The 19,986-nt window shown below is 48.3% G+C and overlaps 1 protein-coding gene across 1 annotated transcript in view; it reads right to left on the reverse strand.

The window, feature by feature from the left end:
* POLD2 (DNA polymerase delta 2, accessory subunit) overlaps positions 1-19,986 on the reverse strand; it is a 73,471-nt gene continuing 53,485 nt past the window's right edge. Inside the window, exons 8-11 of the mRNA XM_075342956.1 lie at positions 8,859-9,016; positions 8,658-8,785; positions 4,610-4,711; positions 1-529 (exon numbers count right to left, since the gene is read on the reverse strand). Of these exons, the coding sequence (XP_075199071.1) occupies positions 387-529; positions 4,610-4,711; positions 8,658-8,785; positions 8,859-9,016 (531 nt within the window). The 3' untranslated portion in view covers positions 1-386. The remainder of the gene's footprint in view (positions 530-4,609; positions 4,712-8,657; positions 8,786-8,858; positions 9,017-19,986) is intronic.

Here is a 19,986-nt window from a genome sequence, read left to right on the forward strand (position 1 = left end):
TCTCACTCAAAATCACAAGTATATATAAAAAAATACGATATAAACATAAGCTAACAATACACATAAACCTAAGTGCCCGACAGCACTGTGACATGTCAGATGCATCCGGCAAACGGACTCAAAAATCCTCGCTAGTGCGCAGACGCATGGCCGATACTGCGAATAATGTCTTCTATTCTTCGTGAACCATACTCCATGTTGGATGATGAAGATGATGATGATGATAGGGATATGAAATGGGCCAATGAAACAAGTATGGGAGTCTGGATAGAAATATCAGAGTAACAGCAATCAGCAGAGATGTACAGATTGTATTTTTTCGCTTTCTAGTACATCATATAATGCTCAGAGAGGATTTGATAAAGTCTTTTAAGAGGTGACAAGCCTCAGTCACTTGACTCGTCCTCTGCGCTGAATCCAGAGAAGCAGATTGGCTGGCACTGCAGGGTCCGGAGGTTTACCAGGCAGGCCGTCTGTGTGCTGCTGAAGTCCGGCACCGTGAGGAGAAGAACCCGCTGACCCTCCGCTCCTACAGGGAACATAAAACACCAGGTTGCTGCAGCCAAAATCATCACTACAATCCCGAAATACTACACATATTACAACTCCGTAAAGGGGTGACCCCCTCTAAATACTTCATCGACCAAGCGCATAGGATAGATTACAAAGCAACAACTGGGACCCCCAGAAATCGTGAGAAATGGGGGACCCAAAGTCATTGCTGTGTCACTCACTTCAATGGGGATAGACAGGTAGTCAAGAATACATTCAAGCAGGGAAACCCTGGAAGTCTCAATGATTGTTTATATATTACTGGGAAAAACCCTTTAAAAAGGTGTATTTCTTTTAACGTTGGGATCATATGCTGGATGACCACTCCCATTTCTTAAAGGGAACCAATCACCAGGATTTTCGTATATAAACTGGCACTATCAGGCTGATTCTCTACATACCTGTAGTGCTCAGGTCGGATGTTTACGTTTTGAAATCCAAGAAAGTAAAGTTTAAAAAAATCGTCAGCTTCCTGAGTGACAGCAGCTGAGGATCAGATAATATCTGGGGGGTATTCATAGTTATCCCCTCCCCCTGTTAGAATTAGCATAAGTATTATACAATCAATGTAACTTTTCCCTTGCAGGACCTGTGGTGAGATCATACCCATGTGACCAGAAGGGGCGGGGCCTGAGTCAACAAAGCTGATACCACGAAGCAACATTTTTCTGTTGGCTGAGGTCCCGCCCGTTCTGGTCACATGGGTATGACCTCACCACAGGTCCTGGAAGTCAAAGAAGGGAATTTTGTTACTTACCGTAAATTCCTTTTCTTCTAGCTCCTATTGGGAGACCCAGACGATTGGTGTATAGCACTGCCTCCGGAGGCCACACAAAGCATTACACTAAAAAGTGTAAGGCCCCTCCCCTTCTGGCTATACACCCCCAGTGGGATCACTGGCTGCTCAGTTTTAGTGCTAAAGCAAGAAGGAGGAAAGCCAATAACTGGTTTAAACAAATTCACTCCGAAGTAACGTCGGAGAACTGAAAACCGTTCAACATGAACAACATGTGTACCCGAAAAAACCAACAATCCCGAAGGACAACAGGGCGGGTGCTGGGTCTCCCAATAGGAGCTAGAAGAAAAGGAATTTACGGTAAGTAACAAAATTCCCTTCTTCTTCGGCGCTCCATTGGGAGACCCAGACGATTGGGACGTCCAAAAGCAGTCCCTGGGTGGGTAAAGAAATACCTCATGTTAGAGCTGCGAAGACCGCCTTCCCCTACGGGGAGGTAACTGCCGCCTGCAGGACTCTTCTACCTAGGCTGGCGTCCGCCGAAGCATAGGTATGCACCTGATAATGTTTGGTGAAAGTGTGCAGACTCGACCAGGTAGCTGCCTGGCACACCTGTTGAGCCGTAGCCTGGTGTCGTAATGCCCAGGACGCACCCACGGCTCTGGTAGAGTGGGCCTTCAGCCCTGATGGAACCGGAAGCCCCGCAGAACGGTAGGCTTCAAGAATTGGTTCTTTGATCCATCGAGCCAGGGTGGCTTTTGAAGCCTGCGACCCTTTGCGCTTACCAGCGACAAGGACAAAGAGTGCATCCGAGCGGCGCAGGGGCGCCGTGCGGGAAATGTAGATTCTGAGTGCTCTCACCAGATCTAACAAATGTAATTCCTTTTCATACCGAAGAACTGGATGAGGACAAAAGGAAGGCAAGGAGATATCCTGATTAAGATGAAAAGAGGATACCACCTTAGGGAGAAACTCCTGAATGGGACGCAGCACTACCTCGTCCTGGTGGAACACCAGGAAGGGAGCCTTGGATGACAGCGCTGCTAGCACAGACACTCTCCGAAGAGACGTGACCGCCACTAGAAAGACCACTTTCTGTGAGAGACGAGAAAGTGAAACATCCCTCAGAGGCTCGAAGGGCGGCTTCTGGAGAGCAACTAGTACCCTGTTTAGATCCCATGGATCTAACGGCCGCTTGTACGGAGGGACGATATGACAAACCCCCTGCAGGAACGTGCGCACCTGAGAAATTCGTGCTAGACGCTTCTGAAAAAACACGGATAGTGCCGAGACTTGCCCTTTAAGGGAGCCAAGCGACAAGCCCTTTTCCAACCCAGATTGCAGGAAGGAAAGAAAAGGAAAAGTAGGTAACGCGAATGGCCAGGGGGATACTCCTTGTGCAGAGCACCAGGATAAGAAAATCCTCCACGTTCTGTGGTAGATCTTAGCAGAAGTGGACTTCCTAGCCTGTCTCATGGTGGCAACGACTCCTTGGGATAATCCTGAAGACGCTAGGATCCAGGACTCAATGGCCACACAGTCAGGTTCAGGGCCGCAGAATTCCGATGGAAAAACGGCCCTTGGGACAGTAAGTCTGGTCGGTCTGGTAGTGCCCACGGTTGGCCGACCGTGAGATGCCACAGATCCGGGTACCACGACCTCCTCGGCCAGTCTGGGGCGACGAGTATGACGCGGCTGCCCGACAAAGAGCGGGAACTGGCGTCCCACTGTGCCCAGTGAGAGGGCTGGAGTATGTAAAACAGACTCCAGCCCTCGGCGCTGACTATCGTACAGCGTCTCTCCCTTGCCCTGATTGACAGGGTGGGGGCGGGAACGAAGCGGAGCTAGGCCGCAAAAGCCGGGGACTAGATTTAAAAGCGCCGCCGTCGTAAAAGCACGGTCGGCGCTAAGTCCCCGGCGCACCACAAGTCTCAGCCGCGCCGCCACTCCAGGGGCGGCCGGCGCGGTAGTCCCCAACACATAAAGTCCCTCAGAGAAACTGCAGTGACTGTAACCCCAGCGCGCAGCGCTACTGTCCCCGGCGCACTAGCACACCCAGCAAGTCTGGAGTGTGCGCGGCCTGTCCCTATGGGGACACAGAGTACCTGAAAGTCGCAGGGCCTTGTCCCTGAACGGTACCCAGCTCCGTATCCAGCAGGTTCTACGGGTCTGTGGATAGAGCCCGGCCTCAGGGCTTGGGGGCCGGTAAGATCCCACTTCCTCAGAGCCCTCAGGTGGATGGGGAAGGAAAGCAGCATGTGGGCTCCAGCCTCCGTACCCACAATGGGTACCTCAACCTTAACAAACACCGCCAATAAGAATGGGGTGAGAAGGGAGCATGCTGGGGGCCCTAGTATGGGCCCTCTTTTCTTCCATCCGATATAGTCAGCAGCTACTGCTGACTAAACAGTGGAGCTATGCGTGGATGTCTGACCTCCTTCGCACAAAGCTTGAAAACTGAGCAGCCAGTGATCCCACTGGGGGTGTATAGCCAGAAGGGGAGGGGCCTTACACTTTTTAGTGTAATGCTTTGTGTGGCCTCCGGAGGCAGTGCTATACACCAATCGTCTGGGTCTCCCAATGGAGCGCCGAAGAAAATTAAATCGATTGTATAATACTTATGCTGATTCTAACAGGTAGAGGAGATAACTATGAACACCCCCCAGATATTATCTGATCCTCAGCTGCTGTCACTCAAGAAGCTGATGATTTTATAAACTTTACTTTCTTGGATTTCAAAACCTAAACATCCGAGCTGACCACTACAGGTATGTATAGACTCAGGCTGATAGCGCCAGTATAGCGCTGGCTTTAGGTTATATACGAAAATCCTGGTGATTGGTTCCCTTTAACTGTGGTAATTTGCTTATGGGACATGATCCCGTATTCTATGGAGACCCTTAGTTAGTTGTCTCTCACCACTGGCCAAATGGAGCTCTTTTCCCTGTTAGATTGGAGCGGAGTCGCACGCTCAACTGCAGTGCCAATTATTCTGCACTTGGCAGTCCCATGCAGAATAAATGGAGCATGCGCCACCCTCCCGTTCTAATAAAATAATAAAAGCACCCAGTTCTGGCAATCGGTATTTGTCCCAGCGGTCAGACCCACATAAATCTATAGGTTATCACCGATCCTGTGGTTAGCTGACGTATGGTAAAAATAGGTTCACCCCATTAAGCAGGCTGTAGGACACTGCTTCGGCTGTGCATCTCTTATAAAGAGACAGACACTCATCCGTTTATTGTCGGAACATGTCTTTATATTCAATTCCATCAGCAACGACAACCCTATATTTCTACAGAGTAAATGCAGAATACTTACCTGTGACCTCTTTGAAGCTAAACTTGGGAGCACTTCCACAAAAATACACGTGGGGGCAGGTGTTCAGAATGAACGGGTCTGACTTGTAGAATGGGTAGCACCCTGCAAGAATGATACAAACAGATCCATTTATAGATACATGAAGAAATGCAGCTTTTGCAGATTGCTGCTTTTACATAGAGGCATTGATGGTTGCAAACAAGAGAAAAATATCCAGCACTCTTGTGGTATCCAGTAAAAGTTTAGAAAGACCTTCAAGAAGTACTCCTATTCTGTCTGTGCTCTCCTCCCATAAGCCCCAGGATGGTTTTAAATAGTGCCAGATCCTATTTGCCCAAATATTTGTAGACTTTAAGTCCTGGAAAGGCACGAAACAAGCATCGGGTCCAATCATAGAAAGGTCACCTTGCCGCAGTTGATGGGCTCACAAGAATTGGACAATTTGTGTGCAAATTACGTTCATTTTTCGAATTATATTCCATATAGCATTAATGCAGTTTAAATTTCATATATTCTATGTTTGCATATATCTTGGCGCTTACAGAGGCTGCTGTATTCTTTTGCTTGTGTTTCGTGTAGTTATAGCAGCTGGCACCTGTTAACACTTATTATGTTCTATTTGGAGAAGCACTATTTTACAGTATATATTGGAGGGGTTGACAGCCTCCTATTCTGACTGCTCTCCGCCCATCAGAGACAGGTTGGTTTTCATTAGTGCTGGATCCTACCTGCCCATATATTTGTAGACCTTTAGTGCACGAGAAGCATGAAACTAGGATAGAGTTTCATCACAGAAAAGTCACCTTGCTGCGGTGGATGGATTCACATGAATTGACCAATTTGTGTGAGAAATACCTTCTTTTGTTAAATCTATTCTATTCAGCATTACTGCAGTTTAAATGTCATACATTCTATGTTTACATAGGTCCTGAGGTTTACAGAGTGCTGCTGTATTCTTTTGTTTGTGTTTCATGTAGTTATAGTATTGGCACCTGTTCACACTTGCAATGTTCTATTTAGAGATGCAGTGTATTTTTTTTTTTTTTTTTTAAGAAGTACCTACAATTTTGAATTTTTCGGACGTCTGAAAAAATAAATAGATATCTGAAGCAGGGCAGGAACCGTGAAACCGTTTTCTATGGCAACCTGACTTAAAAGGAACCTGTCACCACTTTTTGGCATATAAGCTGCGGCCACCACCACTGGGCTCTTATATACAGCATTCTAACATGCTATATATAAGAGCCCAGGCCGCTGTGAGAACATAAAAAAACATTTTAGAACACTCACCTAACGATGGCGTGGTTGGCCACATGGGCGTCTCCGTACTCCGGTGCCGGCGCCTCCTCTTTCAGCCATGTTCGTCCTCTTTCTGAAGCCTGTGTGCATGGCGCGTCTACGTCATACACACTCGCCAGTCCTGCTACAATACTTGGATCTACCCTGCTCAGGGCAGATCAAAGTGCGCCTGCTCAGGACCTGAATTCCGGCGAGTGTGGATGACGTCGGACGCGTCATGAACCGCAGCCAGAGTAGAAGGACGAAGATGGCTGAAAGAAGCGGTGCCGGCACCGGAGACGCCCATATGGCCCACCGCACGACCGTGCGTGTAAGTATTATAAAGTGTTTATGTTCTCACAGCGGCCTGGGCACTTATATACAGCATGTTACAATGCTGTATATAAGAGCCCAGTGGTGGTCGCAGCTTATACGCAAAAGTGGTGACAGGTTCCCTTTAATCTAAAGCTTCATACTCACTGATTTATATACCCCTACCCTACTTCAATCATAGGATCCATTCAGTGTGCAGGGTGCCGTGTTAATCACGGTTTCTTGACGTGTACAAGATGTTCCAACCCCATTCCCCAACCTGATGAAATAAACAGTCCCCGTGCTTTTCATCAATTAACTAGAATTGCTGGAAGATGTCCATGTACACAGCTGTGTCCGCACAGTTTGCTGCTTCAGAGTTTTTAAATCTTTTGGTGAGATGTTCCTATGGTTAGCACAATTATCAGCGTTTCATAAGGTTTTAAACCTTTATTGACAAATAGATCAAGTTTATATGTTAAGACTCAATATTTCCAGCGTTACGTATTTTTCAAGACTTCTGCCCTTTGTTCTGGCAGCTTCTGGGCCAAATCCTGACTGAAGACCCATTCTTGTTAAGCAAGAGTTCCGAGGTTACCACATTTTGTGTTTTTTTGTCTCTCACTTTTTAAGGATTCACTACAGGTTCTCCATGGGATTGAGATCTGGGAAATTTCCCGGTCATGGACCAAAAATGTCAATGTTTTGTTCTTTGAGCCACTTAGTGATCATTTTTGCTTTGTGAAATGGTCTCCATAATGCTGGAAAAAGCAAGGTTCATCACCACATTACTCCTGGGCGGTTGGGAGTCATTCTTGGAGGAGGTTTAGAACCCTTCTTTATTCATGGCAGTGTTATTAGGCAAAATTGGGAGTGAGCCTCCTCCATGGATGAAAATTAACTGCACACACAAATGTTCTGTACTGTAGGAAAACACAGAACTCATGATAGTGCTCACATTTTCTTCTCTGGACAATCGTTCAAGATGTCCCAAATAGTCTGAAGGAGTATTTAGAGAAAATAACCTTTCCACAGTCCTGTGTAGTCCAATTCCTGTACTTCCTACAGAATGTCAATCTGTCTTAAGGTACCGTCACACATAACGAGATCGCTAGCGATCGCAGCTGAGGCACGGTTTCTGTGACGCAGTAGCGATCCCGTTAGCGATCTCGTTATGTGTGACACCTACCAGCGATCAGGCCCCTGCTGTGAGATCTCTAGTCGTTACAGAATGGTCCAGGCCATTTTCTTCAAAGGCGATATCCTGCTGGGCAGGACACATCGCTGTTTGACACTGTGTGACAGGGTCACAGTGACTGCTGAGATCGTTATACAGGTTGCTACTGCGACCTGTATTGTTCCTGCATCGCTGGTAAGATCTGACTGTGACACATCTCACCTGCGACCTCCCAGCGACTTACCAGCGATCTCTATCAGGTCGCATCGTTTTCGGGATCGCTGGTAAGTCGTTGTGTGTGACTGGGCCTTTAGATATTCTTGTTGGAGAATTTTGGTTATGTTACTGCCTATCTTGACACCAGCCCAGCCTCTAAAAGCCTTTGCCTCATGCATGGACACCTGCCTGCTGCCATTCCTGAGCAAGCTCTGCACTGGTGTTGCACTGCGCACTGGTGTAGCTGTATCCTCTTCAATAGATGGTCCTGGGCACTAGCTGGACTTTTTTTTTTGTTTGCCCTGAAACCTTCTTCACAGGAATTATATTTCACTCTTTGAAGTTTGTAATGATGCGATAAATGGTTAATTTAGGGGTAATCACATAAACAACAATTTTCTTGCCTGTAAAGCCCCTTTGATGCAAAGCAATGATGTCTGCACATGTTTCATTGGTGATAATCATGGTTACCAAATGAAGACAATGATTTCACGCATCAGCCTCCTTTAAGCCAACCAGTCTGCTTTTATAACTCAATCAGCATGACACAGTGATATCAGCTTCCTAGTCCCTGTTAACACTTTCTCCTGAGCTACTGAGAAAAATCACTGAAATTATGTATGGTCATTTTTTGGAAGTGAGTTTTCTTGTGGTTAAGTACATTCTATGGAAAATTGAGCAGCAAAACAAACACTTCATTTGGAGAATGAGCTTAACTGTACATCTTCCTCCGCTTTTGTAATACACTATGTTGGACACATACTGCCCTTTGCAGTGAAACCCCCGACTGATAGGGAAGGATATGATGGCGCTCATTTTTCCACTGTCAAGCTCTGATTGGTTGCTTTGACAGTTTTATTATAAGAAAGTTTGGATAAATGAGGTCTGATACAAACCAAACAAGCGAAAAAGGGTCTGGTTGTTGTGACCAAACCTGTATATTTTGTGTATATAGTTAAATAACGGTGTATGTGTGAAAGCATTGAAAATTGATGCTTATGTTATTACTTGTCATGTCCTATCCTTATTCCCAGTGTATGATGTCATACATAGACATCTCCTTACCCAAAGTATCCGGAGCAGTAGGACACATGTGGCCGACTTGAAGGGTCCACTCCAAGATCTCCAGGTAATCCTTCATACTGGAGTACCTGTATATATCACTGATGTTCTGACCAGCCGAGCCCAGAAACCTGCGGAAACACCCGGCTGTCAGACTAAGCTATAGCGGTCAGTAAATATATATCGTCGTGGTAGAAGGAGTACCTGACTCCATCGATTTCAGCTTCATAGGGGTTTGTTACCAGCTGAAGGGTGGAGAATGGGGCGGACTGAGGGAACATGCAACGATGCAGGGGCTGCTGAGGAAGGATGTAGTTTGTAGGATCAAAGGCACCAGGCATGACATCCACATAGACAGAGGCCTAATGATAAAGAAGGGAATGAAGAATGACACACGCCATATCTATATGATCGGGAATTATCACAAAAATTATGCAAAACAAGATTATAAAACTAACAACAATTCAGAATTCACAGCTAGACAAGACTTGGAAATTGCTGTTGGCCTGCTGTCGCCATTGTCAGTATGTTGATTCCAAGTTGGGACTCAGTATTTATAGTTATTTTGGGAAGGCCTGGCACTACTACTATTCAGTTGTATTGTGGAGGTCTATATGGGGAGATAAGGTATGCACACCAGTGACTATGTAAGGGGACTACATAAAATAGCAGAAACTGCTGTGTGAATACTGACTTGAAAAATCCAATAGCTATATGTAAGAGTGAAAATGTGAAAAATGGAATCTACATTACTGCCATGAACATATGAATAAAGAGAAATTTAGCTACTGAATTGATCAATGCAATAGAGCCCCAACACTACGCCAAAGTATTTCTCTACGTTGGGGTCCCTAGCTTGTGTGTGTCCTCTCATGCAGTAAAAAAACTTACCGTGTATTGGAAGCTGAGACCCAGGCTATTTATGCGTATGATATGGATTGGCAATAGGTGTGGTTGGGGAGGGTTCACAAACGAAAAAATACTAACAAAAGAATAACGTTTGGAACTCCATTCTATGTCTGAACTGGGTGCAAAAACCTAAAAAAACATCACTATGGGGAGATAAGGTATGCACACCAGTGCCTATGTAAGGGGAATACATGAAATAGCAGAAACTGCTGTGTGAATACTGACTTGAAAAATCCAATAGCTATATGAAAGTGTGAATATGTGAAAAATATTCCACACCTATTGCCAATCCATATCATACGCATAAATAGCCTGGGTCTCAGCTTCCCATACACGGTAAGTTTTTTAACTGCATGAGAGGACACACACAAGCTAGGGACCCCAACGTAGAGAAATACTTTGGCGTAGTGTTGGGGCTCTATTGCATTGATCAATTCAGTAGCTAAATTTCTCTTGATTCATATGTTCATGGCAGTAATGTAGATTCCATTTTTCACATATTCACACTTTCATATAGCTATTGGATTTTTCAAGTCAGTATTCACACAGCAGTTTCTGCTATTTTATGTATTCCCCTTACATAGTCACTGGTGTGCATACCTTATCTCCCCATAGTGATGTTTTTTTAGGTTTTTGTATTGTGGAGGTCGCCTGAGCTGTAGTTTGTTTGTTTAAACGTAATAAGAATATCTGTGTATGTAAATAATCAAAATATAGATGTAGTAGCATAATTATCTGTCTGTCTATGTAGCAATTGCACAGACTTATAATTCAAAGCTGTATAGTCATGAAGGGTTTACCAAGAATGAGTGAACAGATGTACAAACGATGGAAGTCTTTTAACGATGAGTAAAAGTCTTATCAGTAATGTTCACACAAAAAGAATGTACAAGAAACAAAGATATGTTTTATAATATGCTGGGAGAAATTAGGGCATGAAATACTCCTTACTCCCTTGTTCTAGCTTCAAGGTTAGATATGCAAACTGTATAATTGGGTTTCTTCCAATACACGAGCTCAGTTGATGACGCTGGCTGAAGGAGAGAACATGTCTGTGTGTTCATTGTCTGATACATTGATATATCGGCACTGATATACAGCTAATACAGCACCGTCTCTGTTTCCCTGTATGAGGATACCATTAGCAGTCTTCACCCAAATTCCTCCCTTGACAGTATATTCTCATTGTCACGCATTGATTACGAGCAAGAAGGCTTGGTTAGCAGTCGTATGGTCAAAGCAAGTTTTTCCATGATTATCATCGATAGACCGGTTTGTACATGTGAGTGCTGCCACTAACGCCCCATTCACATGTCGCTTTGACAGTACACATAGCATTGTTTGTTGTTTTTTTGGTTTTTTTTTAATGGATGCCACACAAACCTATTATAACCTATGGGGCTGCTCACATGTCCGTGTTTTTTCAAGTGCTGTATATCCATGTAAAACAAAAGGAGACATGTCTGTGACTGTACATGTTTAAAGGGAACCTGTCACCAGATTTGGCAACCATAAGCTGTGGCCACCACCAGTGAGCTCTTATATACAATATTCTAGTATGCTGTATATAAGAACCCACGCCGCTGTGCATAAGATAAAAAACACTTATGACACTCAACTAGGGTGCATTGCTGGTCTCTGGTCTGGCGCCTGCTATCTGCTGCGATCTCCATCCTCCTAACCAGCCCAGTATGGATGATGTGTCCTAGGTCATCCACACAGATCAGCATTGCAGTCCAGCGTAGGCGCACTTTGATCTGCCCTACTCTGGGCAGATCAAAGTATTGTAATGTGCATGTGTGAGGAAAGGTTAAAAGGAAACCAATCACCAGGATTTTCATATATTGTTTATTGTAAACAAATAGCGAAGTAACAGGGGTAGCCGACGTGGAGGGGGGACTCCAAGTATCTTAGGGTGCAGACCTCCGCTGTCAGGCAGGGAGCAGTGTAGAGCAAGGCCCCCCCCTAACCTCCCAGGCCAAGTCTAGGTCACACTACACTATCTGCCCTCACGATTCTGACATATTAGTGGCATCTTTAGTGTGCACCTTATACAGCACTTAAGTGTTTATTTTGACCTATTTTTTATCAGTTCATAAAGTATCAGATTTTAGAGGATTTTTACTGCCAGATAATGCCATGAGCATCATCACTGCATAAAAAAAGATGGTAGAACAATGGCACCACCACAACACTATCCAATGCACCTTACACTGGTAAGGCTAGGTTCACATTTCCGTCAATTTGTATCAGTCACAATCCACGGCTCTGGTAAACAACGGAATCCATTTGGCGGATTCCGTTGTTCCCATATACTTGTATGAGCGGCGGATTGTGACTGATGATGCTGCGTTGCATCCTCCGCCCGACTGATCAGTCGTGGAATGACTGACCATCGCGCGGCAGCCAAGCAGCATGTAGCGTTTTTTGAGCAGCGGAATCCTTTTGATTCCACTGCGCATGCTCTCTCTCGGCGGCCGAACGATCAGCTGATCGCCCGGCGGCCGGCTGCTGTGAGCGATCGGCTGATCATCCGGCGGCCGGCTGCTGTGAGCTATCGGCTGATCACCCAGCGGCTGGCTGCTGTGAGCGATTGGCTGATCATCCGGCGGCCGGCTGCTGTGAGCAATCAGCTGATCACCCGGCGGCCGGCTGCTGTGAGCGATCAGCTGATCACCCGGCTGCTGTGAGCGATCAGCTGTTCACCCGGCGGCCGACTGCTGTGAGCGATCAGCTGATCACCCGGCTGCTGTGAGCGATCAGCTGTTCACCCGGCGGCTGGCTGCTGTGAGCGATCAACTGATCACCCGGCGGCCGGCTAATGAGAGCGATCAGCTGATCGCTCTCATTAGCCGGCCGCCGGGTGATCAGCTGATCGCGCTCTCTCTCACGTTTTACAACGGAGTCAAACAATGAATTCTTATTCTTGTCATCCGTTGTACAACGCATCAGTCACAAGCGTCAAGCAACGCATGTGATTGATGAAAAACAACGGAAATGTGAACCTAGCCTAAGCCATGGCTTGTGAGTGGTTGTAATCAAAAATGCCCAATTCTTAAATACACAGTAGTCAGTGCTATGGCTGAGCACAAAAGGCTTCAATTTGCCAAACGCCTAAATTGGTTGCTGCCCCCATGAAATGCAGCATTATGTGGAACTCAATTATTGGCAAACAAATAATGTGTAATGGAACGGAGTCAGCCATAGGGAGACACATTATGTATACTGGCACGGAGTCAGCCATAGGGAGACACATTGTCACGGTATGGCTAGCCGATAGACTAATAGATGGAGAACTACGCCTATCAAAAGTTAGGGTCCACCGTGCAGTAATGTTATGGCTGCTGCTGGTAGATAGGTGCCTGAACTGTAACTAGGCAAATGCTACTAAATATCAGAGTCCTCTGAGTTAAAGAACCCACAGGGAGGAAAGTAAAGGTAAGACCATAAACTCTATTACGGAGAGTGGATGAAGCCGGTCTTTTTTTAGCGCTAGTAATAGATCTATTAACTCAGGTTATCTTTATGAATAAATTATGCTTTATTTGTGACATTCCAAGTCAGATAAAATAAAATAAAATAAAGCTCTTGTAAACACAACGCGTTTCAGCAGGAATATACTGCTTTCCTCAGGAAGAGCTTTATTTTATCTGACTTGGAATGTCACAAATAAAGCATAATTTATTCATAAAGATAACCTGAGTTAATAGATCTATTACTAGCGCTAAAAAAAGACCGGCTTCATCCACTCTCCATATACTTTACTCCCTTATGGGATTCCGGTTCTAAAGCTGCTGATAGTAATAGCTCTAATCATTCCAAATACTTTGAGAGGAAGACATACGGCCGTAATCAGTTCCAGGATCTCAAGAGTCGGTGAACCAGGAACCAGGAGCGGTCATCTCCCCAGGATTACTCAGCTTAATATCGGATAACACTAGCCGTGACAACCCCATATCCTCCAGAGGATTTACATGATCATCACCGAGGTTGTGCGAGGGCGCACAACCTAATCAGGTGAGAAGCTTTCATTTTACTATAATTAAATTATTGCCACGGGTGCTCCTCATAGCGCTATTTTTATTTCTAGTGACATAAACTCTATTACAACACAGAGCGGGTATAGCTATAGTAATGACACTCTGTTCCTGCACAGGCCTGAGATCTCGTGTTACAGATCACACGGATGCTCTAATATAAACTCTACCGAGCACGGTTATTTCACAGCGTCAGGTTACGACATATCACTTCTGTTACTTCACAGAGGCAAATAGATAGATTTTTGTGTACTCACCGTAAAATCTCTTTCTCTGAGTCTTCATTGGGGGACACAGGACCATGGGTTATGCTGCTGTCACTAGGAGGCTGACACTAAGTAAACAGAAAAAGTTAGCTCCTCCCCAGCAGTATAACCCCTGAGCCAGAGGCGGACTCAATCAGTTTAGTGCACAAGCAGTAGGAGGAGAACCAAACAATCCGGAATAAGACAAGGAAAAAACCTTAACCAAATAGACGTGCGACCAATGGCCTGGGAATAAGGCCACTGAGGCAACAGACCGGTAAAATGTAACTCAAACAAAACACAAGCAGGGTGGGTGCTGTGTCCCCCAATGAAGACTCAGAGAAAGAGATTTTACGGTGAGTACACAAAAATCTATCTTTCTCCATCGTTTCATTGGGGGACACAGGACCATGGGATGTCCAAAAGCAGTCCCTGGGTGGGAAGAGAACCATCACCGGAGATCGGTAGGAAACCGCTACCTCCAGTCGGGCTTGACCCAGACCTACAATTACCTACCTTGTTACAGGTGTGCTACTGCCGCCCGCAAAGATAACGGCAAGACTGGCCACTGCCAAAGCTTGGGAGTGACCTGATAGGAACTAGGAAAGGTCTGCCTACTAGACCAGTAGGAGGCCCGGCAGACCTCGGTCCGTCAACGTCTGTAGTCCAATCATCCAAGAAACTCTCCTTGGACGGTAGAAAAAAACGGCGGAGGTCCGTTTTCCATGCGATAGGCTTCACCTATGACGGAAGGATCTCTATGGAAATCTTAGCCCTGGGCGCCAGCATGCGCCTCCTGGGACCGGATGAAAAGAGGAACTGTCCTGAAAGATGAACTGACTGTCGGAGTATACCGAAAAGTGCGGTCCGGACTAGGCTCTTTTCAGGCTGAGAGAAGGTACTAGAACCGAACTCGAAACCCCAAACACCTTATCTGGAAGGAAGGCGGGCTGCCTTGGACCGAAGGGAGGGTAGTGGCCGGAGCACCCCCCTTGCCCTACTGGAGGACCTGGAAAAACAGGGGGGGAACAAAGGCAACAAGAGAGAGATGTCCGCCCTGATGCCCCTTGAGACAAGGAGACGGTCACGAGGAGCCCACCTATCCAAACATGTGGGAGTAAGAAGCCCTCGGAAAAGCTCAAACCGAGAGCCGTGAGGTGAACCCATCGCTAGATTAAGGTCCCACGTCACTAGTGGACGGCGATGCCGCTGAGCCAGATGGACGCTTCTCTGCGTGAAACACCTTGGTCGTGGGACGATAAATGATAAGCCTGTGAACTGAAATGACCGCGTCGACACCAGGCCCCTAGAGGGACGCGCTAGAAAGCCGCATCCAGATCTGACTGTCAGCATGGCAGTAGTGCAGGAAAGGAGCGAGAAAGAGAGAGGAAAGAAGATGTGCTCTTTTACCCCCCGGATGAATGCCACACGTGTGGTAATACATTTTCGAGGGAACCAGCTCCCCGGTCTCCAACATTGTCTGCATCCTTCTTGCCAACCGGCCTGTGCGAGCAAGAACCCAGGATCCGCTCTTAAGGTCGGGAAACTTAGGGCTTCTAAGTCCTGGTGTCAGAGCGGGCTCGACACGGAAGAACCGGACGGTCTGGAAAGCGCCACAGGGCCTCTGCGAGTGGATTGAGTGACTTCTGTGAACTATGCTCGCCTGGGCCCCTCCATAGCCACCCTCTGCCTCGGTCCCTCTTGAGAAGCTCGAGATCATGGGAAGCCGTAGGCAGATGCCCAAGAAAATGAAAAAATGAACCGGCCTCACAGCCGGGCGAGGGCGTCGTCACCTAGCGCAGAAAAGGGGGGCACCCTAGGTGCGCCGTTGACTAGAAGCTGGATCGGGGGCAAATAGGACCACTACTGGAGGTCTTCCTTCGTCGTAGATCTGGCTGGAGACTACCCGGTTGAGGAGCCATTCTGCCTAGGCGAGGCCCCTCCTGCTGAGAAAAGAACGGCCGTCCAAACGTCCACGGTAGGGAAGTGGACTGCTGAGATTAGAGAGCGCGAGATCCGGCCCAGAGCAAGATCTTCTTGACCTCTTCCTTATTCACGACACTTCCTGCGTCTCCCTGGTGGATGATGCACGCCACCGCTGTGGCATGGTCCGACTGGGACCTGATTGGAACAACCTCGCCCCAGTGAAGAAAACGTAACCAGTCTAACCGGATGGATCTGAAATCCTGGAATGCTGAAGGGGAGACCACACATAGGGGGTGTTCCTAGGGATCGTGCTGTGGAAAGTGGACAAGCCCACCCTAGCATAGGAGACTGGTAATGGCTGATGCTATTCGCCAGAGGAGACGGAGAGGGGATCTTCCCAGGGACCGGACACGAAAGCTGGTCCACTAGGAAGGGAAAGGCGGATCCCCCGGGGCAGACGGAGGTTACTTATCTCCGTTCTTCAGTGGGGACCTCTGGAAGGGCAAGGATGAACACCGGTAAGTGTACCACCGCTATCACCTCCCCCAGCCGCTGCGGAGTAACGTATCGAACCTAACTTGGTGCGGGGAAGGAAAAACTACTCCAGCGTGAAGGGTAACTTCCCTATGGCGGACTCGAAAAACATGCCTAAGGGGATGATCTACCGGGCCGAGATCTGAAAGGACTCCAACCGGTGGAACAGCTGCCCTAGTAGCGAGAAATGACGATGAAAAATAGAGGCGCCCTGACGGTTGCGGCTCGAACGGACAGGAGCCGAGCGGTGAAGGCGACGATCCTGAGCGTCTGGGCCGATGCTGGGAAGAGATGTGCCCTTCCCTCACGTAGCCTATGGAGAGATGTACACTTCCCTCACGTAGTCTAGGGGATCCACTGGACTAACCTATGTCCGAAGGTACGTTCACCTAAAGGCGGAAGGAAGGTCAGCGACTCTTTAGATGTCGCCTCCGCGATCCCGCTCCTGAGGCAGAGGCCTCGACGTGTGGTCACACTGCTGCTATAGGCTCAGACCGTGAAGCTGTGAAAGTGCCAGGGCTATGATGAGAAGGGACTTACCGAAGATGTCAACCAGTTCTGATCGGCAGATATGGAATGTAGTCCTCTGCGTAGGGAGACCGTGTGGTCCCTGAGAGACGTCACCTTAGGGATGATCAGCCAAGAGGCAACCTGGCGAGTCGATCGCAGGGGGGCATGCCACTTCTCTCCGGAGCCCCTTGGAGAATGAATAAAGAGAATAACAAGACTTACCGCTGGTAACGTCCAGTCTGGCTGATGTCTGTGAAGGAGCAGTAGCTCTGCGAACTATTGGATGTCCACTGACAAACATCCTGGGTCCTCTAGAAAAGTCTTCAAGGAGACCTGTGTGCTCAGAGAGGAGAAGAGAACTATCCGTGGCCTTATGGTCTGACTCACCGTATCTTCCAGGCTAATCGTCATGCGCTGAAGCTCGGCGCTTGCCCGGAATCCAGCAGAGGTGGTACGTCTGGGTCATCCCCAGAGAGGTCGGAAGGCTTCTGGACGAGCGGGAGCTTTGGACCTGGGAATGAAGGAAAAACCAGGGGGAGGCGCCGAAGGCGAGACCTGGCGGGTACGCTTCGAGCAGCGGGTGAGGTCCCTGGTACGGGACTCACCTCCCCCGGTGCGTGCACGTAGAGAAGGGCTGTCCGTACCTTTAAGGCTTGACTCACCATCCTTACCCGGCTATTAGTCATGCGCCAAACATCCCGGTACTCCTGCTCGAAGTCCAGCAGAGGTGGAAACGCCTGGGCCATCCCCGAAAGGTCGAAAGACTACTAGAGGAGAGGCAGTCTGGACCTGAGGAGTAAGGTGAACCCTGGGAGCGCAGAAGACGAGACCTGGCGGGTCCGCCTTGGGCAGAGGAAAAGATCCTTAGTACGGGACCCAACTCACCGGGGGAAAGGCGCCAGTCTTGCGGACGGTTACGGCAGAGCGACAGCCCGGGGGCGCAGCGCATGCGCACCCACCCGAGGGACGTCAGCACGGGTATGCGGGGTCTGAGAGAGAGAGCGCCAACCCGCCTGCCGGTGCGGGATACCGGTGCGTGCAGTGCCAGGGCCCGCGGAAGCTGGAGTACTAATGTGACAACGTTCGGGGCAATTCATAACTGAGAGAACAGCCCTAAACCAACTGTACCTCTTATGCAAATCAAGAACCCGAATAAGAGCTCGTAAGAGTTAATATACATAATCTATATATATATATATATATATATATATATATATATATATATATACATATATGTACATAGAAAAACCACTTCCAGATTTCCATTATTTAGAACTTATATTGCAGACTCAAACAATAACCTTGAACACAAAGAAAAAAGGGGGAGTCTAGAATGCAACCATGTACTTTTTGCAAATATCAAAAAGTATGTTCTTACTAAGAATAAAAAGAGCAATTTACATATTGAAATAAACTGAGCCCCTGACAAAAGAACAGAACAACCACTACCGTTCAGTGGCTAATGTTGGCTACTTTTCCCCCCTATGAGTGGTTGCTGTAGCCTCAGCAATCCGCAGACTAGGGAGACTGCTATAATCAGTCTCTTTTTTTTTTTTTTTTTTTTTTTTTTTTCTAAAATGAATGCTGGGGTGGGAGTGGGGGGGGGGGGGGGGGGCCGAGGAGAGCGGGAAAAAACCTCCACCGCCCTCTCCTGTGATGCCTGGGGCTGGGAGGAGGGTGGAGATTGAGCGGCCGGCGGCCAATCGCGCTGCGGCAGGAGGCGGGCCTAGGACGCCGGGGACAAGGCCGAAGCCGGGGCCTAAATTTTGAAGGCTGCCGGAGCATGGAGGGTACCGGCCGGCTGTCCGGTGGCTGCGGCGCAGCTGCGAAGACCGGATGGCGGCAGTGCGTGCGCTCTGTCGCCCGATGCGGCCCGGGGCGTCCGGTGACTAGGCCCAGGCCGGAGCCTAAAAGGAAGCAGCCAGCGCCGGATTATGTAGAAACCGGCGGTTCTACCTGTGGGGGCGGCGGCGCGGCAGCGACATCCGTGCACCGGCCGTCAGTGCGGACTCCAGCGCTGGGAGAGGACGTGGCCGGGGCGCCCGGTGAGTAGGCCCGGACCGGGGCCCATATTTTGTAACCGCCTGGGGGGAAGGTAGGAGGGGGTGTCCTACCTGGTCGGCGGCGTAGCCTCTGCCAGTGTGCAGGCTGCGGACCGCAGAAGGATGAGGCAGGCAGGCAGGCAGGCAGGCAGGGATGGTGGACGCCGGTGGGGGCAGGGAGCCCCCTGAAGCAGCGCTGCGGGCCCCATCATCATCCAGACGCGCTGTGAGGTCCAGTCCCTGCTGTATGCCCTTGCACCCTTTGGGGTGATACCGCAGGGTGAATAGGAGGTGCCCCGGAAGGATTAGCCCAGCGTGCCAACCCGGGAGTGGTACCGTGGAATTGGACGGGGGAGAGGGCCCGAGAACTCAAGCTTCTGCGACCCAGGGGAGCGGTACCCACACGGGCTGCGAGGGCTGAGGTAGAGAAACGATACCTGCAGAAAAAGAAAATTCCAACAGATGAGAGCGACGAGCGTCGCCGAGAGAAAAAAGAAAAAATATACGCAAAAAATCAAGTGGCTGAAGAGGGCCCAGTCGGCCCACATCAGCCTCCTACGACACTAAGCAAAAAACTGATTGAGTCCGCCTCTGGCTCAGGGGTTATACTGCTGGGGAGGAGCTAACTTTTTCTGTTTACTTAGTGTCAGCCTCCTAGTGACAGCAGCATAACCCATGGTCCTGTGTCCCCCAATGAAACGATGGAGAAATATATATATATATATATATATATATATATGTGGCGTACACAGTACAAATAGGGTGTATTTAGTGAACACTAACCGTATCCCACAATGGAGGAGACTCAAAGGGTGAGTAGAGGAGTCAATGAGGTCACTAACTCCTATCAAGGACTACTGTGGAGTTCCACCGGCTAACCACCAGTGAACCCAGTACTTGCGTGGCCCAGAAGCTTTGCCTAATCGGCAACTGACCCTAAACTGGTCTGATGTGACCACAACGCCTCGCCCTACACCTGCCTCCTAACCCTGTATCAGTCCCAGAGGACTTCGACGCCTGGCCCTGTACTAATGTGGTAAGAGCTTGCTGCACCACATATGAAGACTACTGAGCGCGGCCATGTGTGCGCCCAAAGCTTATAAAACCTAAGGACAGCCCACAAGATGGA

The sequence above is a fragment of the Anomaloglossus baeobatrachus genome, chromosome 4, assembly GCF_048569485.1.
Source record: "Anomaloglossus baeobatrachus isolate aAnoBae1 chromosome 4, aAnoBae1.hap1, whole genome shotgun sequence".
Taxonomy (NCBI): Eukaryota; Metazoa; Chordata; class Amphibia; order Anura; family Aromobatidae; genus Anomaloglossus; species Anomaloglossus baeobatrachus.